Source organism: Equus przewalskii, chromosome 16 (assembly GCF_037783145.1).
Source record: "Equus przewalskii isolate Varuska chromosome 16, EquPr2, whole genome shotgun sequence".
In the NCBI taxonomy this organism is placed as follows: Eukaryota; Metazoa; Chordata; class Mammalia; order Perissodactyla; family Equidae; genus Equus; species Equus przewalskii.
The window spans coordinates 29135480-29156010 of record NC_091846.1 but is presented as its reverse complement, the minus strand read 5'-3'; the positions used below and the strand labels follow the sequence as shown (position 1 = coordinate 29156010).

The following is a 20531-nucleotide window of genomic DNA, read 5'->3' as shown; positions in this document are numbered from 1 at the left end:
CACTCTTTGCCCCCAGCTTCACAGATTCTCCTTCAGTATAGATAAATTTGCAGCATGTTAAACTCAAGTGTCTATGTTTTATACAGGAATTTGAAGTTAACGACCAAAATCTCAGCGCAATTACAAATACTTCCCATAAAAAGAACCAAATGGGAATTTCTTATGATAAATAATTTCTCAAAGTTCTCATTAAAAACTTAAGAAAAAGGTAAATAAACCAAACTTCATAGAAAAATTGTATTTACAACTCCATTCAAAAGCAGTTTTTGAAAGCAAACAATATAACACTGAAGTTGAAAAATCTATGCTCACCCAATGTTGCCAAGTCTAATAAATTAACAGAACAATGCATCAAAAATAAGGCAACAACCCAAGATATTCCATTGATGATTTCTCCATGCCCAAAACTAGGTAGTAATCTATCTTCCACTTCAGCATGTCTGAAATGCTTAAGGACAGAAGTGATAAAACATTATCTTCATTCTTCATTAGACTCTTAGAACACCAGAGAAAATAATTTCAAAGCACAAAGAGGTAAAGAGGTATAATCTTTCAAAAAGATACTCAGTGTTCAAAATTCAAGAATGCAGTATTAATACACAATGCGCATTAGGTGAATATATGCAATAAAAGTGATAGCAAGTTAATTTATTTAGTACTTTTTCCATTCCATATCATCAGGGGGGTTGATTTCAACTTTCCTTTTACCTACATCAGACCAATTGGTACTCAAAACTGTACCACCAGACTCCATCTGCAATAAGAAATAAAAATAGATTAATTCTTAGACCACATAATCAAACAGAATACTTTCTAAAAATGTTTGAAGCATAAAGTCCCAAATATAAGCTATGTTTGGCTCAATATAAACACAAGATAATATTTTGATTTAACCTTAGGCTTTCCAGTTACCATATTCTGTAAAATCTGAAATGGAATCTCTACAACAGTTAGGTAGGAGCATCTTGTTCACATACACCACAATATAAAAAGCCACGTTCCCCTCTGCTAATCAGCTAGGTAGGTAGAAAAACTACCTTAAAATGAAAACAAAATTGGCTCCCAAAGAAAATAATGACGTAACCTCTTTTGCAGACGACAGTAAAAACCAGGCAAAGTAAACTCTTTCTATACTAGTTGGACAGAACTTTAGGAGCCCTTTCTTAATGCTCTCTCTGTGCCAAACATACTGCAAGTGTATGCTGGAATTTTTTAAAATCAAGGTACAGACAGGTACAGAAAGTCAGCGTCTCAGTAAAGAACTGGTTGTCTATTTATCATCTACTGAATATACCACCTACCAACTACCCTAGCATATTCACAAACACATAAAAAAAACCCCGACTTCTGAACATCTGTGATCTTAATAAAATAAAAATTCACTGGCTTGGATCATAGCAAAGAGCAGTGTGAATAAATCTAAACATTTGTAAATAATCAGCTGTGTTGCTAGCAAACATATAAAGTTACATACCCTAATATAATACTGGAACCTCAATATAACCCCACGCCCCATGCCTGCTGCCAAGCTCCCTTACACGGGTTGCTACATATGGGATGTTCTCTATCCCAGTTCTTTTTCTGTCTTTAGTTATCCTCCAAGCATGACATCTCACCATTTCTCTGTGGTCTTTTTTGACTCTAATCAGGACTCCACTCTTGTAAAATATATCTTCTGTATGAGCATAACTACCATTAATATAAGATGTATCACACTGCACTGTTAAAATTTTAAGAGTCTGCTTTCTTATATCTGCTTCTCATCCTTGGCTCCAACTAAACTTGACATCTCCTAAAAGGGAAGGAGTATATTTTACTAATACTTATATCCTAGATCTAAAGCACAGTGGCCTGGCACAAGGAAGGCTTCAAAGAAAATGTTGAATAAAATGGGACAAGTCTATCTAATAAACTATTAAGAGGACTGAGGGAAGAAGATTTAGTTTATAACCTGATCATAATTCACTGACAACATTTATTTTCCCCTCTCTCTCTATTCACTGCAGGACAATTTAGCATTTCCCTTCTATTATTTTGTACATGTTGGTCTTCTGTACCAATTAGACTGGGAGATCACAGACAACGGTCTATTTTGTTTCTTTTGTATTATCACAAGGAGAGACACAAGCCCTTGGTATGCTCCAGGTCAATGCTGCCAAACAGATGGCTTGTTTTATGGGTGTATATGGTTCAATTACAATTAGCAAAGTCTCTGTATGAAAATGGACGCAGATTCTGTAATCTCTTGTTGAAATTTCACACACTGCTATTTTGTCCAGCATACTCTTCAAAAAGTCAATACTGAGATTGACTTCTGAGGACATGAAGCAGATGTATTTTTTCCTATTCTTCCCACTAAGTACTACTAAAAACCTTAGACATTATATAAATAAAACAAACATAAGATTACTCTAAAAGGTAAAGAGAAGAAGAAACATCATCTAGGGACCTTGGGACCCAAGGAACATCATGGTGGTGAGTTCCCTGTGTTTTCTTTTTGCCTCGTATATGCTAGAGTTGGAGGTGAAAAAGCTGGAAATGCCAAGGGGCACCAACAAAAAAAGCCCCAACAAAAGCCTAATCTCTCTAGCTAAAACTTCAGGAAAGACAGCTTAGGGAGACAGAAAATTTTTAGACAATAATTGCTCTACTCCAGCTAAACACCAGAGAAGAAACTGTGGCCTCATCCCCACCTAGGCCAGCAAAGGCTGAGTGGGGAGCCTAGACTTCCATCCGTGCTAGGCTGTCATGAATCCACCTGCTCTACTACCTGTGATGTCAGTGGAAATCCCGTGGGGAGCCAGAACTCTTAGCCACCCCTAGCAATAACAAGAAGATGCTCTGGGGTGTCTAAGGAGACCAAGTGGGGGTTCTCGATTTTGACCTTCACCTGTCAGTAGTGAGGCATTGCCTTCCCTTCCTCCGCCAGAGTAGTTATCAGAGAAAGTCAACTAAGAAGGAGGGTTTAAATAAGATGCAGAGTCTCACAGCATAACATGAAAATGTCCAGGTTTCAACTGAAAATCACTTGTGCTGGGAAAAGCACCAAAACTCAGGAAGATTTCAGATTATATTTTTATAAAAGAAGACAATCAATAGACACTAACATTGACATGACAGAGATGTTAAAACTATCTGACAAAGATTTTAAAGCAGTCAAGGTAAAAATGCTTCAACAAGAAATTATCAACACGCTTGAAACAAATGAAAAAATAGAAAACCTCAGCAAAGAAACAGAAGATATAAAGAAGAAACAAAGAAAAGTTTCAGAATTGAAAAATACAGTTCAAATAAAAAGGTCAGTGGATGGGCTCAAGAGCAAAACAGAAGGAACAGAGGAAAGAATCAGTGAACTGGAAAAGAAAACAATATAAATCACCTAATCTGAACAACAAAGAGAAAACAGAGATAAAATGAAGCGAGTCGCAGGGATGTGTGGGACTATAATAACATATCTAAACATTTGTGCTGTCACGTTCCAGGAAGGGAGAGCACAAAGAAGGGAGGTCTGAAAAAGTACTCAAAGAAGTAACAGCTGAAAATTTCCCCAATTTAGCAAAAGACAGAAAACTATAGATTGAAGAAACTGAGCAAACCTCAATCTGGATAAATCCAAAGAAATCCTTGCCAGGACAGTTTGTCACAGGCAGATCTAAAAGAAAGCTTAAAGGAAGCTCTCTAAACAAGAAAGAAACAACAAAAAAATAGAAAAAAAATTTTTAAGATCAACAAAGAGCTGATTCTTTGAAAAAACATCAAAACTGACAAACCTCTAGCAAGAATGACAAAGGAAAAAAAGAGAAGACAAACCACCATTATGGAATGAAATGGAATATCACTACAGACTCTGCAGACATCAAAAAAGGTAGTAAGAGAATATTCTCAACACTGACAACTTAGACAAAATGGACCAATTCCTCAAAAATGCAAACTACCACAAGTCAGTCAACATGTAACAGATAAGCTGAATAGTCCTATGAGCTATTAGGATAATTAAACTTATAATTTAAAGTCTTCCCCCAAAAAAATGCTCAGATGGTGTCACTGGTTTAAAGAATGTTTAAAGAAAAATAACACCAATTCTACACAATTTCTTCCCCAAAGCAGATGATGACAGAACACTTCTCAATTCATTTTATGAAGTTAGTATCACCCTGATACCAAAACCAGACAAAGACAATACAAAAAAAGAACACTATAGAGCCAGTCCTGTGGCCTAGCAGTTAAAGTTTGGCATGCCCTGCTTTGGTGGCCCAGGTTCAGTTCCCAGGCACAGAACCACACCACTCGTCTATCAATAGCCATGCTGTGGCAGTGGCTCCCATAGAAGAACTAAAAGCACTTACAACTAGAATATAGAATTATGTACTGGGGCTTTAGGCAGTGGGGAAAAAAGGGAAGACTGGCAACAGATGTTAGCTCAGGGTAAATCTTCTCCAACAAAAAAAAAAAAGAAAGAACACTATAGACCAGTATCTCTCGTGAATATAGACACAAAATTCAAAGTATCTGAAAATATAATTGAGCACTATATAAAAAGAATTATACACTATGATCAAGTGGGGTTTATCCCAGGGATACAAGGTCGATTCAATAATAGAAATCAACCATATTAATCAAATAAAATCACCATTGTAACAGGCTAAAGAAGAAAAATCATATAATCATATTGATCAATACAGAAAAATCATTTGACAAGTCAACAGCCATTCATAATAAAAATCTTAGAAAAATAAGATTAGAGCAGAACTTTTTTTTTTTGGGTGAGGAAGACTGGCCCTGAGCTAACATCTGTGCGAATCTTCCTCCAGTTTGTATGTGGGATGCTGCCACAACATGGTTTGGTTAGCAGTGTGTAGGTCTGCAGCCAGGATCCAAACCCACGAACCTTGGGCCACGGAGCGAACCCTGAAGCAGAACGCATGAACTTAACCACTACGCCACTGGGCTGGCCCCTAAAGCAGCACTTTCTTAGCTTGGAAAATCTACAAAAATCTACAGCTAATATTATACTTAAGGGTGAAAGACTGAGCGGTTTTCCCGTAAGATGAGGAACAGGGCATGGACGTCCACTCTCATTACTCTTACTCAACATAGTGCTGGAAATTCTAGCCAGCACAATATAGCAAGAAAAGGAGATAAAAGGCATACATATCAGAAAGGAAGAAATAAAACTGTCCCTATTTGAAGATGATATGATTGTCAAGAGAAGCACAAGGAATCTACCAAAAAATTTCCTAGAACTAATGAGTGAGTTCAGCAAGGTCACAGAATATAAGATCAACATTAAAAAAACCAACCGTATTTCTAGATGCTAGCAACGAACATGTGGACACAAAAAGTAAATATACAACACCATTTACAATCACTCAAAAAAAATTTAATTAAATACTGTATGGGATTTATATGCTGAAAATGGTATAACCTTGATGAAAGAATCAGAGATCTAAATAGAGTGAAAGATTCAACACAGTGAAGTCACTCTATACTGATAAAACAGTTCAATACAATTCCTAACAGGATTTTTTGGTACACACAGGCAAAATATTCTAAAATTTATATGGAAAGGCAAAGGAAATAGAATATCTAAAGTAACTTTGAAAATGAAGAATAAAGTAGGAGGAATGAATCTGCCCAATTTCAAGACTAATATAGCTATAGTAATCAAGACTGTGGTATTAACAGAGGGACAGACATGTAGATCAATGGAACAGGAAACCGAGAAATAGACTCACATAAATATGCTTCAACTGATAAAGTAAAAAAAGCAACTCAATGGAGGAAGACAGCCTTTTCAACAAATGGTGCTGGAGCAATTGAACACACATAGGTTAACAAAAAAAAGCCTTCAACCTACATCTCACACTTTACATAAAAATTAACTCAAAATGGATCATAAATTTAAATGTAACATTAAAAGAAAAAACATAGGAGAAAAATCTTTGAGATGTAGGACTAGGCAAATTCTTAGACTTCACACCAAAAGCATGATCCATAAAAAGAAAAACTGATACACTGGACTTCATCAAAATGAAATACTTTGGATCTGCAATATTGTTAAGAAAAGGAAAAGATGAGCCACAGACTGGGAGAAAATATTTGCAAACCACCTGTCTGACAAAGACCTGTCCGATTACTAGTAGCCAGGGCTTAAGGAGGGGTCGGGGCAGGAAGGAAGTGAGTATGGCTATAAAATGACAACACTGAAGGAATCCTGTCACAATGGAAATGTTCTCTATCTTATCTGTCAATATCACGGCTATGATGCTGTACTAAAGTTTTCCAAGATGTTTCCAGAGGGGGAACTCTATAAAAAAAAATACAAGGGATCTCTCTGTATTATTTCTTACAACTGCATATGAACCTATAATTATCTCTAAAAGTGTAGTTAAAAATATTTTTTTAAGTCAATAGTGAAATGTACAATCATAACCCATTACTACATGGTAACTTACATGGAATATCCGGGCCTCAAACATATCTATTAACTAAATATTAAGTTTAACTATTAAATATTAATTTTAACTTTCTACTATAAATATAAATGCCTTAAGAGAGTGACACTCTCAGAACTACTGGTAAAAATCAAATGATTACATCTTTAAGCAGATAATCCACACAATTTTGCAGTAATGACTTGTCATTAAAATTTCAGAACTTGAGGGCTAATTCAGGTGGTATTTATGCTGCTCCGGCGAAAAGCTTGCATTTTCTTAATCAATAGACAAAATTATCAACAAACGAATGAATAATCAATATGCACCTTCTACTTGACAAACACTGTTCTAGAAGTTTCCCTTCTGTATTCTTCATCTCTGACATTAAGACTATACATGGTTCTAGAAGGTAAACAACGGAAGCTCATTCAGCTATTGTGATAAATCCCAACTAATATAACTCTGTAACCTTGGTATTTCTTAAGCCTTCCAAGATCTAACTCATTGATAAAAGATTTTTCTTTGGAATAAACCTCTTGTTTCTCATCTCCTCCACAAGTTTCTAAATTCCTCAATAATTACTCTAAGTTTAGAGCAGGAAGAAATGTTCAGACAAAGCCTATTCAAAAAGGTCTCCCAACTACACTATATGCAATTTGGTCTCAAATTACCTACTTATTGTTATCTTACAATTTCTGAAATTTACTACCACAATGTATTTTTTTAAAGCTCATGTTCTTACAAATGATTTGTTCATGGCACGTTTCACTTCATCAGAACCATCTGAATAGATCTGCTGAAATAATTTGTTTAAAGCTGCATCTCCCTCCAACTTCTCATTCTTTTCTTCTTCTTTGATCTCACCAACCAATTTATCCCAATTTCTTGTATAATGAGATGACGATGGATATAGGTTCTTTACATCTATGGATTAAAAAAAACAGAGGTGATTAACTAATACATGTTGATTATGTCAAGAATAAGTAAACTTTGTGACCATGGTGTATAGAACATCTTAGCAAATAGTTTAGATTGCTGAAATTCATGTTTGTAACGTGCCTTTCTGATACATACATCAATAAGTAGATTTACACTTCTAAAAACTGAATCAGTAAGCATAATGTAAAATCTGGGAACTTCTTACGAGCAAAATAACTCATTAAGTGTAAATTTTTGTAAAAATTACGCAAAATTAGATTAAAAACATTCTACATATTAGCAATCGAGGAAATGGTAAGAAGTATACAAGAACTTTTCTACTTACAGAAACGTTAAAGCAATTCTAAAAACAGTATTTTTTTAAAAGACACTTCATTAAGATATTTCTCTTGTAAACAAGATTTTAATAAATGTTAAAAATGTGGCTTTTTCTGAGGTACTTACATATCTTTCAGAGTAGAAATAAAGTGAAAATATAAATAATTATCCATGACATTTGACAATGAGTTAAGACTATCTTCTCCCCACATTAAAAATATTAGATTACCTCAAAAGGGAATAAGGAATTCCTGAATGTTGAAAAACACAACATGTGATGATCTAGAGTTCAATGACCACATCACACACACACAGAAAATAATAGTACTTGTAGGGCACAGTGAAGTAAACAGAGGCTGCTTGCAGCCAGAGAGGCCACAGGCTCAGGGGCTCAGGGGACTGAGAAGACTGCCCCCAAAACCAAAGGAATTAAGATCTTGCCACCTAAAAAGTAAAAAAGTACCTAACCTACCTAGTAGCTATAAGAGCAGTTCTGTTCACTGTCTAATGGAAATATACCTTGAACCACATATATAATTTAAAATTTTCTAGTAGCCACATTACTAAAACAAATCAGGTGAAATACAGTTTAATATATTTTATTTAACATAATATATCCCAAAATAGTATCATTTCAACATGAAATCTGTATAAAAATACTAAGAAATTTTATGTTCTTTTTTCATACTAAATCTTCAAAATCTGGTATGTATATATTTTACACTTACAGCACATCTCAATCCAGACTACTCATATTTCAAGGTGCTCAACAGGTATATGTGGCTAGTGGCTAACATACTGGACAATGTAGCTATAGAGCTTAAAAAAAAAAAAAAAACTTGATTCAAAGCTTCCCTATCAATATTTTAGGATACATGAATCCTAATCCAAATGTCCCTTTTCCACTACTACCTCTCTATATCCCTTTTCTCAAAATAGTTGAGAAACTACTAATTGTTCATTCTGTCTTTCCATCTCCTCTCTTCACCTGTAATCCAACCTTCTCCGTCTATACCCCACAAAACAAAACACTGCCCTCCCCCCAGTTTTACTCAGGGCAAGCATACTGGTTTTCAAGTCCTATCTACCCTTCCTCTACCAGTAATCCCCTCTATCTCTGCACATTTTCACCAGCAGCCAAAGAAAAGAAAACGCAAATTAAGAGCCTAGGAAACAGGGTTTAATTAATCCTAATGCTGATTCCCCAGAAGGATGAGAACACAGGTTCTAATCTCCATTTTACAGATAAGAGACCTGGCCCAGACAGGTTAAGCAACTTGCCCTTATCTGCAGTCTCCAGCTTGCAATACATAGGAATGTGACAAGCATATTAATTCCTTACAAAAATATAACAAAACAGGAGGAATAGCATCTTGAATATCCAAAGCACTGAGTTTAGAAAAACTTTAACACTAAAAAAATCTTTATATTTAATCTTAGAAAAACTTTAACACCATGTAGATGGCAGATGAACTACTGAGAGATGGGTAACCCAACTTTCTTGCTCATTCACTACAGTATCAATTAACTACAAAGATACTTATGTCAGCCGAGACCTTGCATTGTTAGAAAATGTGGCAATAAGCAGTATCACATATGGGATTAACAGAAGAACCAGACCCAGACTCTGAAGACTTGGGTTCAGTCCTAGAGAATGAAAACTGCTGGGTGATCTATTATTAAGCAAGTTGCTTAACCCTTCTGAGCCTGTAAAACAGGAAGAACAATACTGGGCTGCCTACAATATAGTGCTGTTAGAATTAAATGAGACGCTACATTTTAAGTGTTTCTTTAAAAAAAAATGCTTTGAGCTATATATAAACCTCAGCCCAAAAATCTCTTTAGGGGGTCAGCCACAAGAAAAGCACATAACATCTCTACTACATCTTTCAAACAAAGTGAAGCAGAAGCTTAATTAAATAGCTTAAATATCAACTTGAAATATTCCAATCCTTAAAAATTATCTGTTGGTGTCAATGTCCTGGTTTTGCTAAGTATGCTATAGGCTAATTACGATGTTATTTTGCAGAAAAGCTGGGTGAAGGGTACATGAGAACTCATTTCTCCAACTTCTATGAAAACCTAAAATTATTTCAAAATAAAAATAAGCTAATAAAAATCAACGATCTGTTGGCTAATTCCGTTATCTTCTAAAAGGTGCCACAAGGAAATATATTTTCTGTTATAGAAAGCAGTGAAAAAATCTAAAGTAGCTGAAACAATGCTATCTCATTTCAGTCATCCAATCACGGCATTAACTCTAATCAAAGAGAAATTTCTCTCCATTCATTAATGAGGACATTGCCGTAAAATACAGTCTTAGTTGTACTTCTAGGAGTGTCTTGCAGATTAATTATCCTGTTAGAAAAATACATATGTGCCTACTGCATATGCTTACAATTGAGCCAACATAAAGTAGCCTGTTCCTTAAAGGGTTAAATTAGCGTACAGCAGCTCTATCACCCAGGTTTGGGTAAGTGCACACTATGATGTTCGCACAACAACGAAATCACCTAATGACACATTTCTCAGAATGTATCCCTGTCGTTATGTGAAGCATGGCTGTATAGTGAAATACGCTAGATACTTTATGAGGCCCTCAAATTTCAGGAAATTGAGTTGACAATATCAGAAGAAATAGAAAGGAATAAGTAAGAGAGGACAGGGAAGAGGAGGAAATATGTAAGCAGAGTAAACTACTAATTCACTTAAAACCCAAAAAGAAACAACAGGAAAGGTCAACACAAAAAAACAAGCAACCCCTAACTGATGTCAGAAACTGACATAGTAAACAAATCCCAACTCCCTTTGGGCTTTTGGTGCCACTCATTGTATTCTTAGAGTTTAAGAAGTTAGAACCTTCATAAGAAAGGCTTCTTTGTATTCATTACAGAGCAATCTTATTATACTCAATGTATGTTATCTCAGGAACATGAATAATGAAAGTAGAAAGAGTGCTCATTACTATTTAATTTCAACCATATAACACAATATGAATTTAAGGTTCATCAAGTCCAGAAAACAAACCTGCTATGAACTGTTTTGGCTTAGGCACATCTCCTTGCCCCTCTAGCTTTTCCCATCTTATAGCCTCTGGCTTTTTCATTTTAATTTCAATCTGGAGAAAACATGAGATAAAATCCATTATTCAATGTAAAATACACAAAACAGTGAAAAAATGCAATTTTTCAAGTTTAAGTCATCAAAGTTTTATAATAGTGTCCTTGAGATAGTTTCCTTAAGTTATCCAAGGTTAAATTTTAACAACTTTGAAACATTTATTTTGTTTCTACTTAAAAGCCAGCCTTCAAAAACAACATACAAATTGAAGAGTCTTGAAATCCACTCTTTTCTTCTTCTAAAGTAGTGTTCTCAATCTGGGTTGATTTGTCTGGAGACATTGTTGATATCACGCCTGGGGTGGAGGTGAGGGTGCTATTGACATCTAGTGAGGAGAGGCTAGGGTGCCACTAAACATCAACATTCAGGGCAACCCCTCCACAACAAAAGAATTATCCAGCCCAAAATGTCAACAGCAGCACTCACCACTGAGAAGCCTGTTCTAAAGGAATTACTACATTTCGATGTACATTACTAACCTTATAGAGTGGAGAAATTCATTCCATTGTATAAAATGAGTCCAAGTAATGCTAACATTTTTACAATTGATCATTCAATAATTATTTATTTTTTTATTGAGTTATTGATAGGTTACAATCTTGTGAAATTTCAATTGTACATTAATGTTTATCAGTCATGTTGTGGGTGCACCACTTCACCCTTTGTGTCCACCCCCCACCCTACCTTTCCCCTGGTATCCACTAAACTGTTCTTAGTCCATAATTTTAAATTCCTCATGAGTGGAGTCATACACAGATTATCTTTCTCTCGCTGGCTTATTTCACTTAACATAATTCTCTCAAGGTCCATCCATGTTATTGCAAATGGAACGATTGTGTTCTGTTTTGCAGCTGAGTAGTATTCCATTGTATATATGTACCACATCTTCTTTATCCATTCGTCTGTTGCTGGACACTTAGGTTGCTTCCACGTCTTGGCTACTGTAAACAGTGCTGCAATAAACATTGGGGTGCACAGGACTTTTGGGATTGCTGACTTCAAGCTCTTTGGATAAATACCCAGTAGTGGGATGGCTGGATCGTATGGTAGTTCTATTTTTAATTTTTTGAGGAATCGCCATACTGTTTTCCATAGTGGCTGCACCAGTTTGCATTCCCACCAGCAGTGTAGATCATTCAATAATTATTAAACACGCATTATGAGCAAGGTATAGTCTTCAGGGATGTGGGGGATTTTTAAAATATTAAAGACATGTCCTTGACCATTTGGAAACATGTGAGATACTTGGAGAAAGTTACTCAAGAGGCAAATAAATGTTCTAAAAGCTCAGGAGAGGTCACAGCTGGCTGTGAACAGGGAACGTTTCAGGGCACCTCGAAGAGCTGTGAGGGGTAGGAGCATTTGCAATGGTGGAGGCGGGTAGGTCTCCAGAAGCAAACAGAAGAGCCTAAAATTGGAGCCCTGAGGTGTGAAAGGACACAGTGCATCAGGGAGTACAGAGGAGACTAATTTGCTGCAAGTCCAGGACTTATGTTAGAGCAGTGAAAAATACACAAGGAAAAAAAGGTGTAAGCAGACTATGAAGAGCTTCTGAATGTGAACCTAAGGTCACATATTAAAATGAAGTATTAGCAGCATCCTAGAAACATCTCTCTAATCAAGGCTCGTCCCCTAGAGTCTACCCTTAACCCTAACATAAGCTCACATAGCACTTAGATCTACCTTTTGTTTTCCTTATTCCAATAATGCACTCACTCCCGTTTCTAGCCTGGCAGAAATCAGCATTTATAGTGCTGGTAAACACAGTAATTATTATGCAAATAGTTTAAGAATCAAATTAGAATTTTATATTCTAATTTTTTTTCTAAGAAAAGGATTATTACTTGTATAAGCAGGAAAAAAAGATTTAACAAAAAGAAAAGCCTATTTACATCTTGGTTCTTTGACTCCTTTAGATCAGAAGAATCATTTAAATTAGCAATTACTGGTAATCTTTCTACCGCCTGCCTTTATCAAGAGAATCCTTAAAATTTGCATTTTAAAATAACAAAATACTAACAGAGAAATCTGCCAATATTTTTAATCAGACATGAAGGGATGGTGTGGAAGGGGTGTGGTCTCTTAGTATTTGTATTTTCTTTAGGAGCAGTGAAACGTAACAAAAAAAGTTGTCATAATGAGAGAAAAACATGAAACAAACGTGCCTGGGAAATGTGCAAAAAGATAAGTATTTTAAATGCAATTTACATGTTTAAATTCTACATAAATAAAAAAATTTTATAAGACTCTCTAGAATTCCCTAAAATGAACTATGATTAATCTTTATAAAGTAAAATATCATTTGTATTTTCTCATACACAATATTAACTGAGGGTACTCTGGTTATCTTAAGCTGTCACTGCTGGAATATTTACCAAAAAGGTACATAAGGGCTGGCCCAGCGGCACAGTGCTTAAGTTTGCATGCTCTGCTTCAGCAGCCTGGGGTTCATGGGTTCAGATCCCAGGCACAGACATATCCACTTCTCATCAAGCCATGCTGTGGTGGTGTCCCACATACAAAACAGAAGAAGATTGGCACAGATTTTAGCTCAGGGACAATCTTCCTCACCAAAAAAGAAAAAGTACATAAATCCAATAGCTGGCAATGACACAGCAATAGTTACTGAAAGGGGCTATTAATATTATCCTAAAATTTAAAATTGCATCTTCCTCCTCTAATTTTCAGTTCATTTGGAAATGAAGACCTGGCAAGCAGTATGTAACATCAACACTACCCTTAACTAACCTCAGGCACAGGGCACTCCATATCCGCACCACACGTTCCCATGCTAAGTACTGTCTATAAAAAGTTCCTTGTTTCACCTGAAGAGCAGCACACAGGAGCACTTGCATCTACTGAAAGCCTCAGTATATACATAACCTGAGTAACTGCATTATGAACAAGGAGGCCTTTAGAAAGCCCAAGTTAAAGCTCTTAGTAACAACTTGTTTCCACTGAGACATGCTGAACTGAACTTGAAATTATACTTAATTCATTCATTAAAATAGCTGCACATAACAGACCATTTTAAACAGTTTTTAAAAAGGTAAGAAGAGGGGGAACTAATTCTCTATGAATTCCTTTTTACACGTACTTCACTTTCAATACGTGTACATCCTTCTAAAAAGGAAGTCTTAAATCTTGATGATTTTGGTAGATACTTCTCAAATTACCACCAGTCCAATTTCAGCTATTTTTATTGCGACCATGAATAAGTCATTAAATTAACTTAAAACTTTGCTAGCTTGCTTAAAGGTTGCTCTTATATGCACAGGAAAGGCTTTCAATGCACCATAATCCCAAAGCAGTATCTGCGAGTGACTACTAAGGATCCATACTGTGCTGGATTTTCAGTCTTCAATGTTATGGGTCCTACCCACCAGCCACCTCTACGGTCTTCTTTGCACAGCAGAGAGTTTAATTTTTTCCCATGAAAGTAACTTTAGACTTAAAGAGAAGCCATTACTCCTAAAGGGTCATGGCATAAAGACACCGTCTTCTTAAGAAGTGGTAAGCAAGCTCCCACTTACTGCTACAGATTGATGGTGAGGGATCTTTGTCCCAGAGACTAGAGAGCTGTGCAGTTTACTGGTAACGTTTTTTTTCTGGCAAACTTTTCAGAATCATCTGTTTTAAGGCGGCAGTCATTAAATAAGGGTTCCTCGGATCTTTAGAATGTAGCTTTCCCAACGTTGTCTTACTCAGCTTTGAGCATGTTTAATTGCTATATCAAACCCCTGTGCTCAATAATACAGCAGTTCAGTCTTCCTGAGGCCAGACTGCACAGCTACCTTCTTTATTTTTACACTCAAATCACTTTAAAATCATTTTTTAAAATGCAGAAGATGGTAATGAATGAAGAGGAACTGAAAAATCTTGCCAAAGCTCTAATAGCTCAATTCAAATACCCACCGAGTGCCTACTCTGAGCCAGGCACTGCACTGGTTCATACGGCCACTGCCTCTATGCTTCTTGAAGAAATCAATTAGAAGTGACAGTCCCATAAACAAAAGATTCTAGTATATATCACCTGTACTGACAGACCTAAGTGTTGGGAAATATCTAGTTATGCGGAAGGAACTACGCCAAAAAGTCATTCACTAGTGAAGACTGAGTGATTACTTTCTCAGCTCCTTTATATTTCTCCAAATTTTCTATGACACACATTTATTGCTTTTATAATCTGAATAAAAATCTAAATAATCAGGATAAAGTACTACTAATAATAGTAAGATTGAGAATTTATTACATTCCCCATGTACTAAGTGCTTCATATATTATCTCAGTTAATAAAACAACTCTGTAAGAGGAGATTACCATCCATATCTTAGAGATGAGGGAGCCAAGAGATAGAATACCTTGCTGGAAGTGTCTTTTACTGCCAGAAGTTTTACTTATTTTATATCCTCAGAAATAAGCAGAGGTTGAGAACAAGACAAAAACAATCAGCTGTGTAATTTTAGAAAGAGAAGAGTCACAAACAGGTGCCACTTACTGGATATATGACCACAAGCAAGTAATTAATCTCACTGAGCCTCAGTTTCTCCTTGTAAAATGGGATTAATAAGACCTATCTCATTTAGGGCTCTTATGAGGATTAAATGAGACCACATATGAAAAGAATATAGCATTGCGTCTGGCACATAACAACTGAATGTTAGTATAAATCCCATCATCATCATCATTATAATTAGCTAAAAACTCTGGGCAAATTATTTAACATCTCTGGGTTCAGTTTCCATACCTGTGAATAGGTGGTAAAAATATTTACATCCTGCAGTAATTGTGAAGATTACATGGGATAATACACAGAAGTCAAAACAGTTACCTATTATAATTCTCCACAGGTCAAACAACATGGGACTGTGGGAATAAGCTCCAGTAAATGTATACAATGAAATACTTCGCTGTAGAATATTTAAGGGCATGGAAAATACTCATAACATATGGCTAAGTTTAAAAAAACAGCTACAGGTAGGATGTACAGTAAAATCCTTTTCTTTTGAAAATATATGAATATACTTTAACAGAAAAGGCGACAAGAATATACTCCAAGATCTATAATTTGTGGATATCAGCAACTAATTAGCTATTTAAAAAAAACCTCAACGGCTGGCCCCATGGCCCAGTGGTTAAATCCGAGTGGCCCAGGGTTTCGCCAGTTTAGATCCTGGGTGTGGACACAGCACCGCTCATCAAGCCATGCTGAGGCAGCATCCCACATAGTACAACCAGAAGGACCTACAACTAGAATATACTACTATGTACTGAGGGGCTTTGGGGAGGAGAAGGAAAAAAAAAAAAGATTGGCACATGTTAGCTCAGGTGCCCATCACAAAAAACCTCAAAAAACGTATTACCACCACCATTGTATCAAAAAGACATAATGAAACAAGAACCCAAACCCCCCCCCCCCCATCTGTGTTTAAAACAACAGCAGCATCCTGCCCAGACACCTCCACTCCATTATAGCATCACTGTGCTTCTTCTATGAATATTAAGAATTCTAAAACTTCTCAAACTTTAGTGGGTTAAGAAGGGAGAAGGGGCCCATTTGTCTCTAAGTAAAGACAGACATTTTTATTTCCCATGGTTCCAATTAAAAGCTTTCATATTTTATATTGAATAATATGGAAAAATTACTTTGACTAAAAATAGGAATACAAGAATATTTCTACAAGGGTAAACTTACTCCAAAGGATTCTGAGAATTCCAATTTTTACCTGGAGTGAATATTAATCTTTAAAATGAGTATTTTGCAGCACAGTTGTTATTAAAGTTATTTATAATCCTGATTGTGACCAGAGAACACTGTCATGAAATTTAACAAGATGGAACAAGAGAAACATTACAATTTCTTAATAAAGGAAATGGATTAAGGCAGATATGAAAGCTGGTATTCAGTAAAAGGAAAAAACAACTATCGAGGGTACTGAAAAAATATGAATTCTGACTTGGGAAAACATATTAGATATTACACTGTAAAATATTTAGTTAAGAAATGCTATTTCAATCATTTAAGGGTCCTCCTCTTCTTATTTTCATTGGAAATTATATCCCACTTGAATTAACAATACTTAACCAATGGTTATACATGAATATGTAACATTCGTTCAACCTTGAAGGTGGGAAAGAAAACAGGATTCTCAAAAGCAAAGAACTAGCCCTTTCAAACCACAGATTTTACAGAATCTCTAATTTTAAGCAGATTCTCCTAGGCAAAATGCATCCTTTTCTCAATCCACTTAAAGGATTCAAGACATCTGAATACATAGGAAAATCAAATTACTTCACTGTTTTCCTGTGTCATCACTAAATAAGCCTCAGTAACCCAGAGAAAGATTTTATTTTCAATATTTTAACACTGTCTCCCTTTGTTGTATGAAAAAAGATTCAAAACTTTCATCATTTCCCTTAACATATAATTAAAGTACAATTCTTTCCATTTGTTTCCCATAAAATTACAGCTTAAAAATTGGTAGTCTAACGAAGTAATATATATTAATTTGGGTTAGGACAAGAAAAATAATCGTCCTTCAGAATGCATCCTTAAAATCTATTCTTTAATCCAGAACTTAGAAAAAACTAAGCAAAGCAGCACTAGCTTCACAGAAGTAAAAGTATTCCTCCTGGGTCAGAGTGAACAATTTAGTAACTATGTGAACCTGGGGAAAGCACTGAAAATGCATGAACCTCAGTTTCTTTTCACCCGTAAAACTAAGAATGAAAATACTTATTTTGCCAACTTCATAGGACTAACAACAGAATCCAATTTAAGTTCATTCACTGAACAATTACTGACCACCCACTATGTACAGTGTACAGGGCTAGGGTGGTCAAATTTTTACTAAAAAATTATTCACTGTTTGTAAAGTTAACCGGGTGTCTGGTACTTTATCTGGAAACTCTACCTGGAGCATATACAAAGACACAAACATGACATGCTTGTTATCCTCAAAAGACTTACTAAGAGCAAGGGAAATAAAACATACATATAAACAAACTACTATTCAAGAAAAGCAGTTATGTAGCATTTTAAGAAAGGAGAAAAGATGAAAAAGGCGTATCGAGAACACAGTAAGAGGAGCTGGGGAATAATTACAATCAACAAGCACTCACAAGGTTCAAAGGAGAATAACAAATAAGGATGAGAGTGCTTAGTTACATCCTCAATTCTAGCCACACAGACTTGTGTATTTACTGCACATATTACTCTTTGGTAAGTGTACGGGGCGGCTCAGTAACACAAGGTTTTAAGTCATTTACCATCTATTCACACAAATCAGTTTACATTTAAATTACTTCAAAAGGACATGCAGTAACAACATCTTGATATATACAAAAATGCCAAACTCCTAATAGTCTCCGTCCCAAATCTAGCTATAGTTTTGTGCTTCATTACTTTACCCAAGATTATTTTATTAAATAAATTCTACACTGTATGTATGAGGCCAGTAAGACAAAAATCTTGATAAGATTTCATCCCTTTTCCCACTTTCTATATCTAAGCAACTCTGTTTCCCATCTCTCCCTCATAAGTAAACACCTTTTACTTTGTAATCTTCAAATAAACAGATCATTTTTAACTAGATGCAAAAACTACTGCTTCTTTACTTTGCACTTCCTACTCCCACCCTCTGCAGATATATCCTTTTCTTTCAGCAGGCCCAGTTACCATTCTTCATGACACAGATCGACCCTGATTCTATTCTATGACAGGAAAATTCACATGTCCTTAAAACTTAAACTCAATAGTTAATAAGATATGTTGCAGGACACATGTATAAAAAAAGCGTAGTATTGGAAAAAGTCTACTTATATCATTCATTCTCATTAAGTCATCATATACCTTCCCACAACTTTACAGATGAAGGATTTCAGAGCTCAAAGTCCATATCCCTAATTTTTATAGATGCAAAAAATTTAGTCCTATAATAATTTTGTGACTAGTCTATAAATTCACAGGGCAAGCAAAGAACTAGATGTCAGATTTTTTTGATTTTCAGTTCAGTATCTTTCCTACTAAATTATACTACTACCAACTACATCTTTTGATATTTAAAATATTCCCTGAATTTGAATTATATTGCATATTTTTTACTTCTTGAAAATATAAAGAATCTAAAAATTACATAGTTACTCAAACTACAATTATTCACTAACCCCCCACGACAAACTAAAATTCAGCTTACCTAAAACACACAACAAAAAAAGAGCAGATTCATCTTTAAAGTAGTTTGTATCCTTAAATGTGTAAGATAGGGTGAAAAAGTATTTGTATATCAAAACAGGCCAGAGAGACAAGTTCAAGAAACAAGACACTGTCAGTATCAAATCTTAGAGATGCTGATTATATCTTTTTTGGAAACCTCTTTATTGAGAAGTATTATACGTATCTTAATAAGCGTCCAAACGCTACTGAGGTTAAGTAGACTTTTACACTCCACTGTCCTAGAATTTTGGGAGGGGGAAAAATTGTTACTCAAAAACTATCGTTCTTATTTACCTCTCCCTTTTAATTTAAACATACGTGGCTGAAAGGATCTATAGACTTATAATCACATAGGTGATTAGTGGACCAATGTTTGATTTTGAAAAGATTGCTACTGACAATCCTTCTCAATTGTCCTACCTTTGTTGAAAGTACTTTAAACGTGCTCTGTTCTGGTATTACAGGATGAAGAAGTCTCAGCTTCAAATTGTAATCCTCTCCAGAAGGAAGTTTCACTGAAGCAGATAACTAATGAAAACAAAATTAGCAGTGCATTTCATAAGTTTATTTAATGAAGGGTAAAATACTTAAACTGAATATAATTACAGAATTTCAATATTGCTGCAGATTATTTTAAACACTTTATATGGAATATCAGATTTAAGAACCTCAAAATAACCCTTTTTTTCCATCTGGTATCCTTCACATGAATTCTCATATACATAATTAAACAGCACAAAAGAGTGTATTTCATAACACATATTTAGTATTTAAATCTCAAGGAGACTCAAGACACAAGAGTAAAATGATACAATATGTAACAAAAGAATTCATGTGTAAAAGGTCTAGTTCTACCACGAACTCTCCTAAATATCTATCACAAGATTTTCTAAGTGCTAAGATACAAAGCTATTAAAAGTCACATTCATTTAATACAGTTAGTAAAATCTAAGATGTATAAATCATACAACAAATAAGTAGACCTTTTCACGAAGTATACTGCATAAATGAAATCAAATCACATTATCTTTTTTTTTTTGGCGAGGAAGACTGTCCCTGAGCTTAACATCTGCTACCAATCCTTCCCTTTTTGCTTGAGAAAGATGATCCCTGAGCTAACATCCATGCCAATCTTCCTCCATTTCCTATGTGGGACACCTCCATAGCATGGTTTGATGAGTGGTATGTAGGTCCGCACCTGGGATCCGAACCCACAAACCCTGGGCTGCCGAAGCAGAGTGTGCAAACTTAACCACTATGCAACTGGGCTGAGCCCAAATCACATATCTTACTAATGGTCTTATATATTTCTCAATTAAGTTCTGCTTTGAATTCTAAATCTAAAGAAAATAATGCACATCTAGTTATAATCTACAGTATACATATACTCATCTCAAAACTTAAAATGATTCCAATGGAAAAGGAATAGCTTCAGATTTTTATCAGCATTTTCTACATTATCTCAGGAAGAAATGACATATATCTGATAAACTGCTACAGAT

General features: G+C 35.3%; 1 protein-coding gene across 1 annotated transcript in view; it reads right to left on the bottom strand.

Annotated features, from left to right (window-relative positions):
* Window positions 1-633: 633 nt before the first annotated feature.
* The window catches only part of SUGT1 (SGT1 homolog, MIS12 kinetochore complex assembly cochaperone), a 38053-nt gene continuing 18155 nt past the window's right edge, over window positions 634-20531 (bottom strand). The window contains exons 10-13 of the mRNA XM_008537405.2: window positions 19450-19557; window positions 10722-10812; window positions 7180-7361; window positions 634-754 (exon numbers count right to left, since the gene is read on the bottom strand). Of these exons, the coding sequence (XP_008535627.2) occupies window positions 653-754; window positions 7180-7361; window positions 10722-10812; window positions 19450-19557 (483 nt within the window). The 3' untranslated portion in view covers window positions 634-652. The remainder of the gene's footprint in view (window positions 755-7179; window positions 7362-10721; window positions 10813-19449; window positions 19558-20531) is intronic.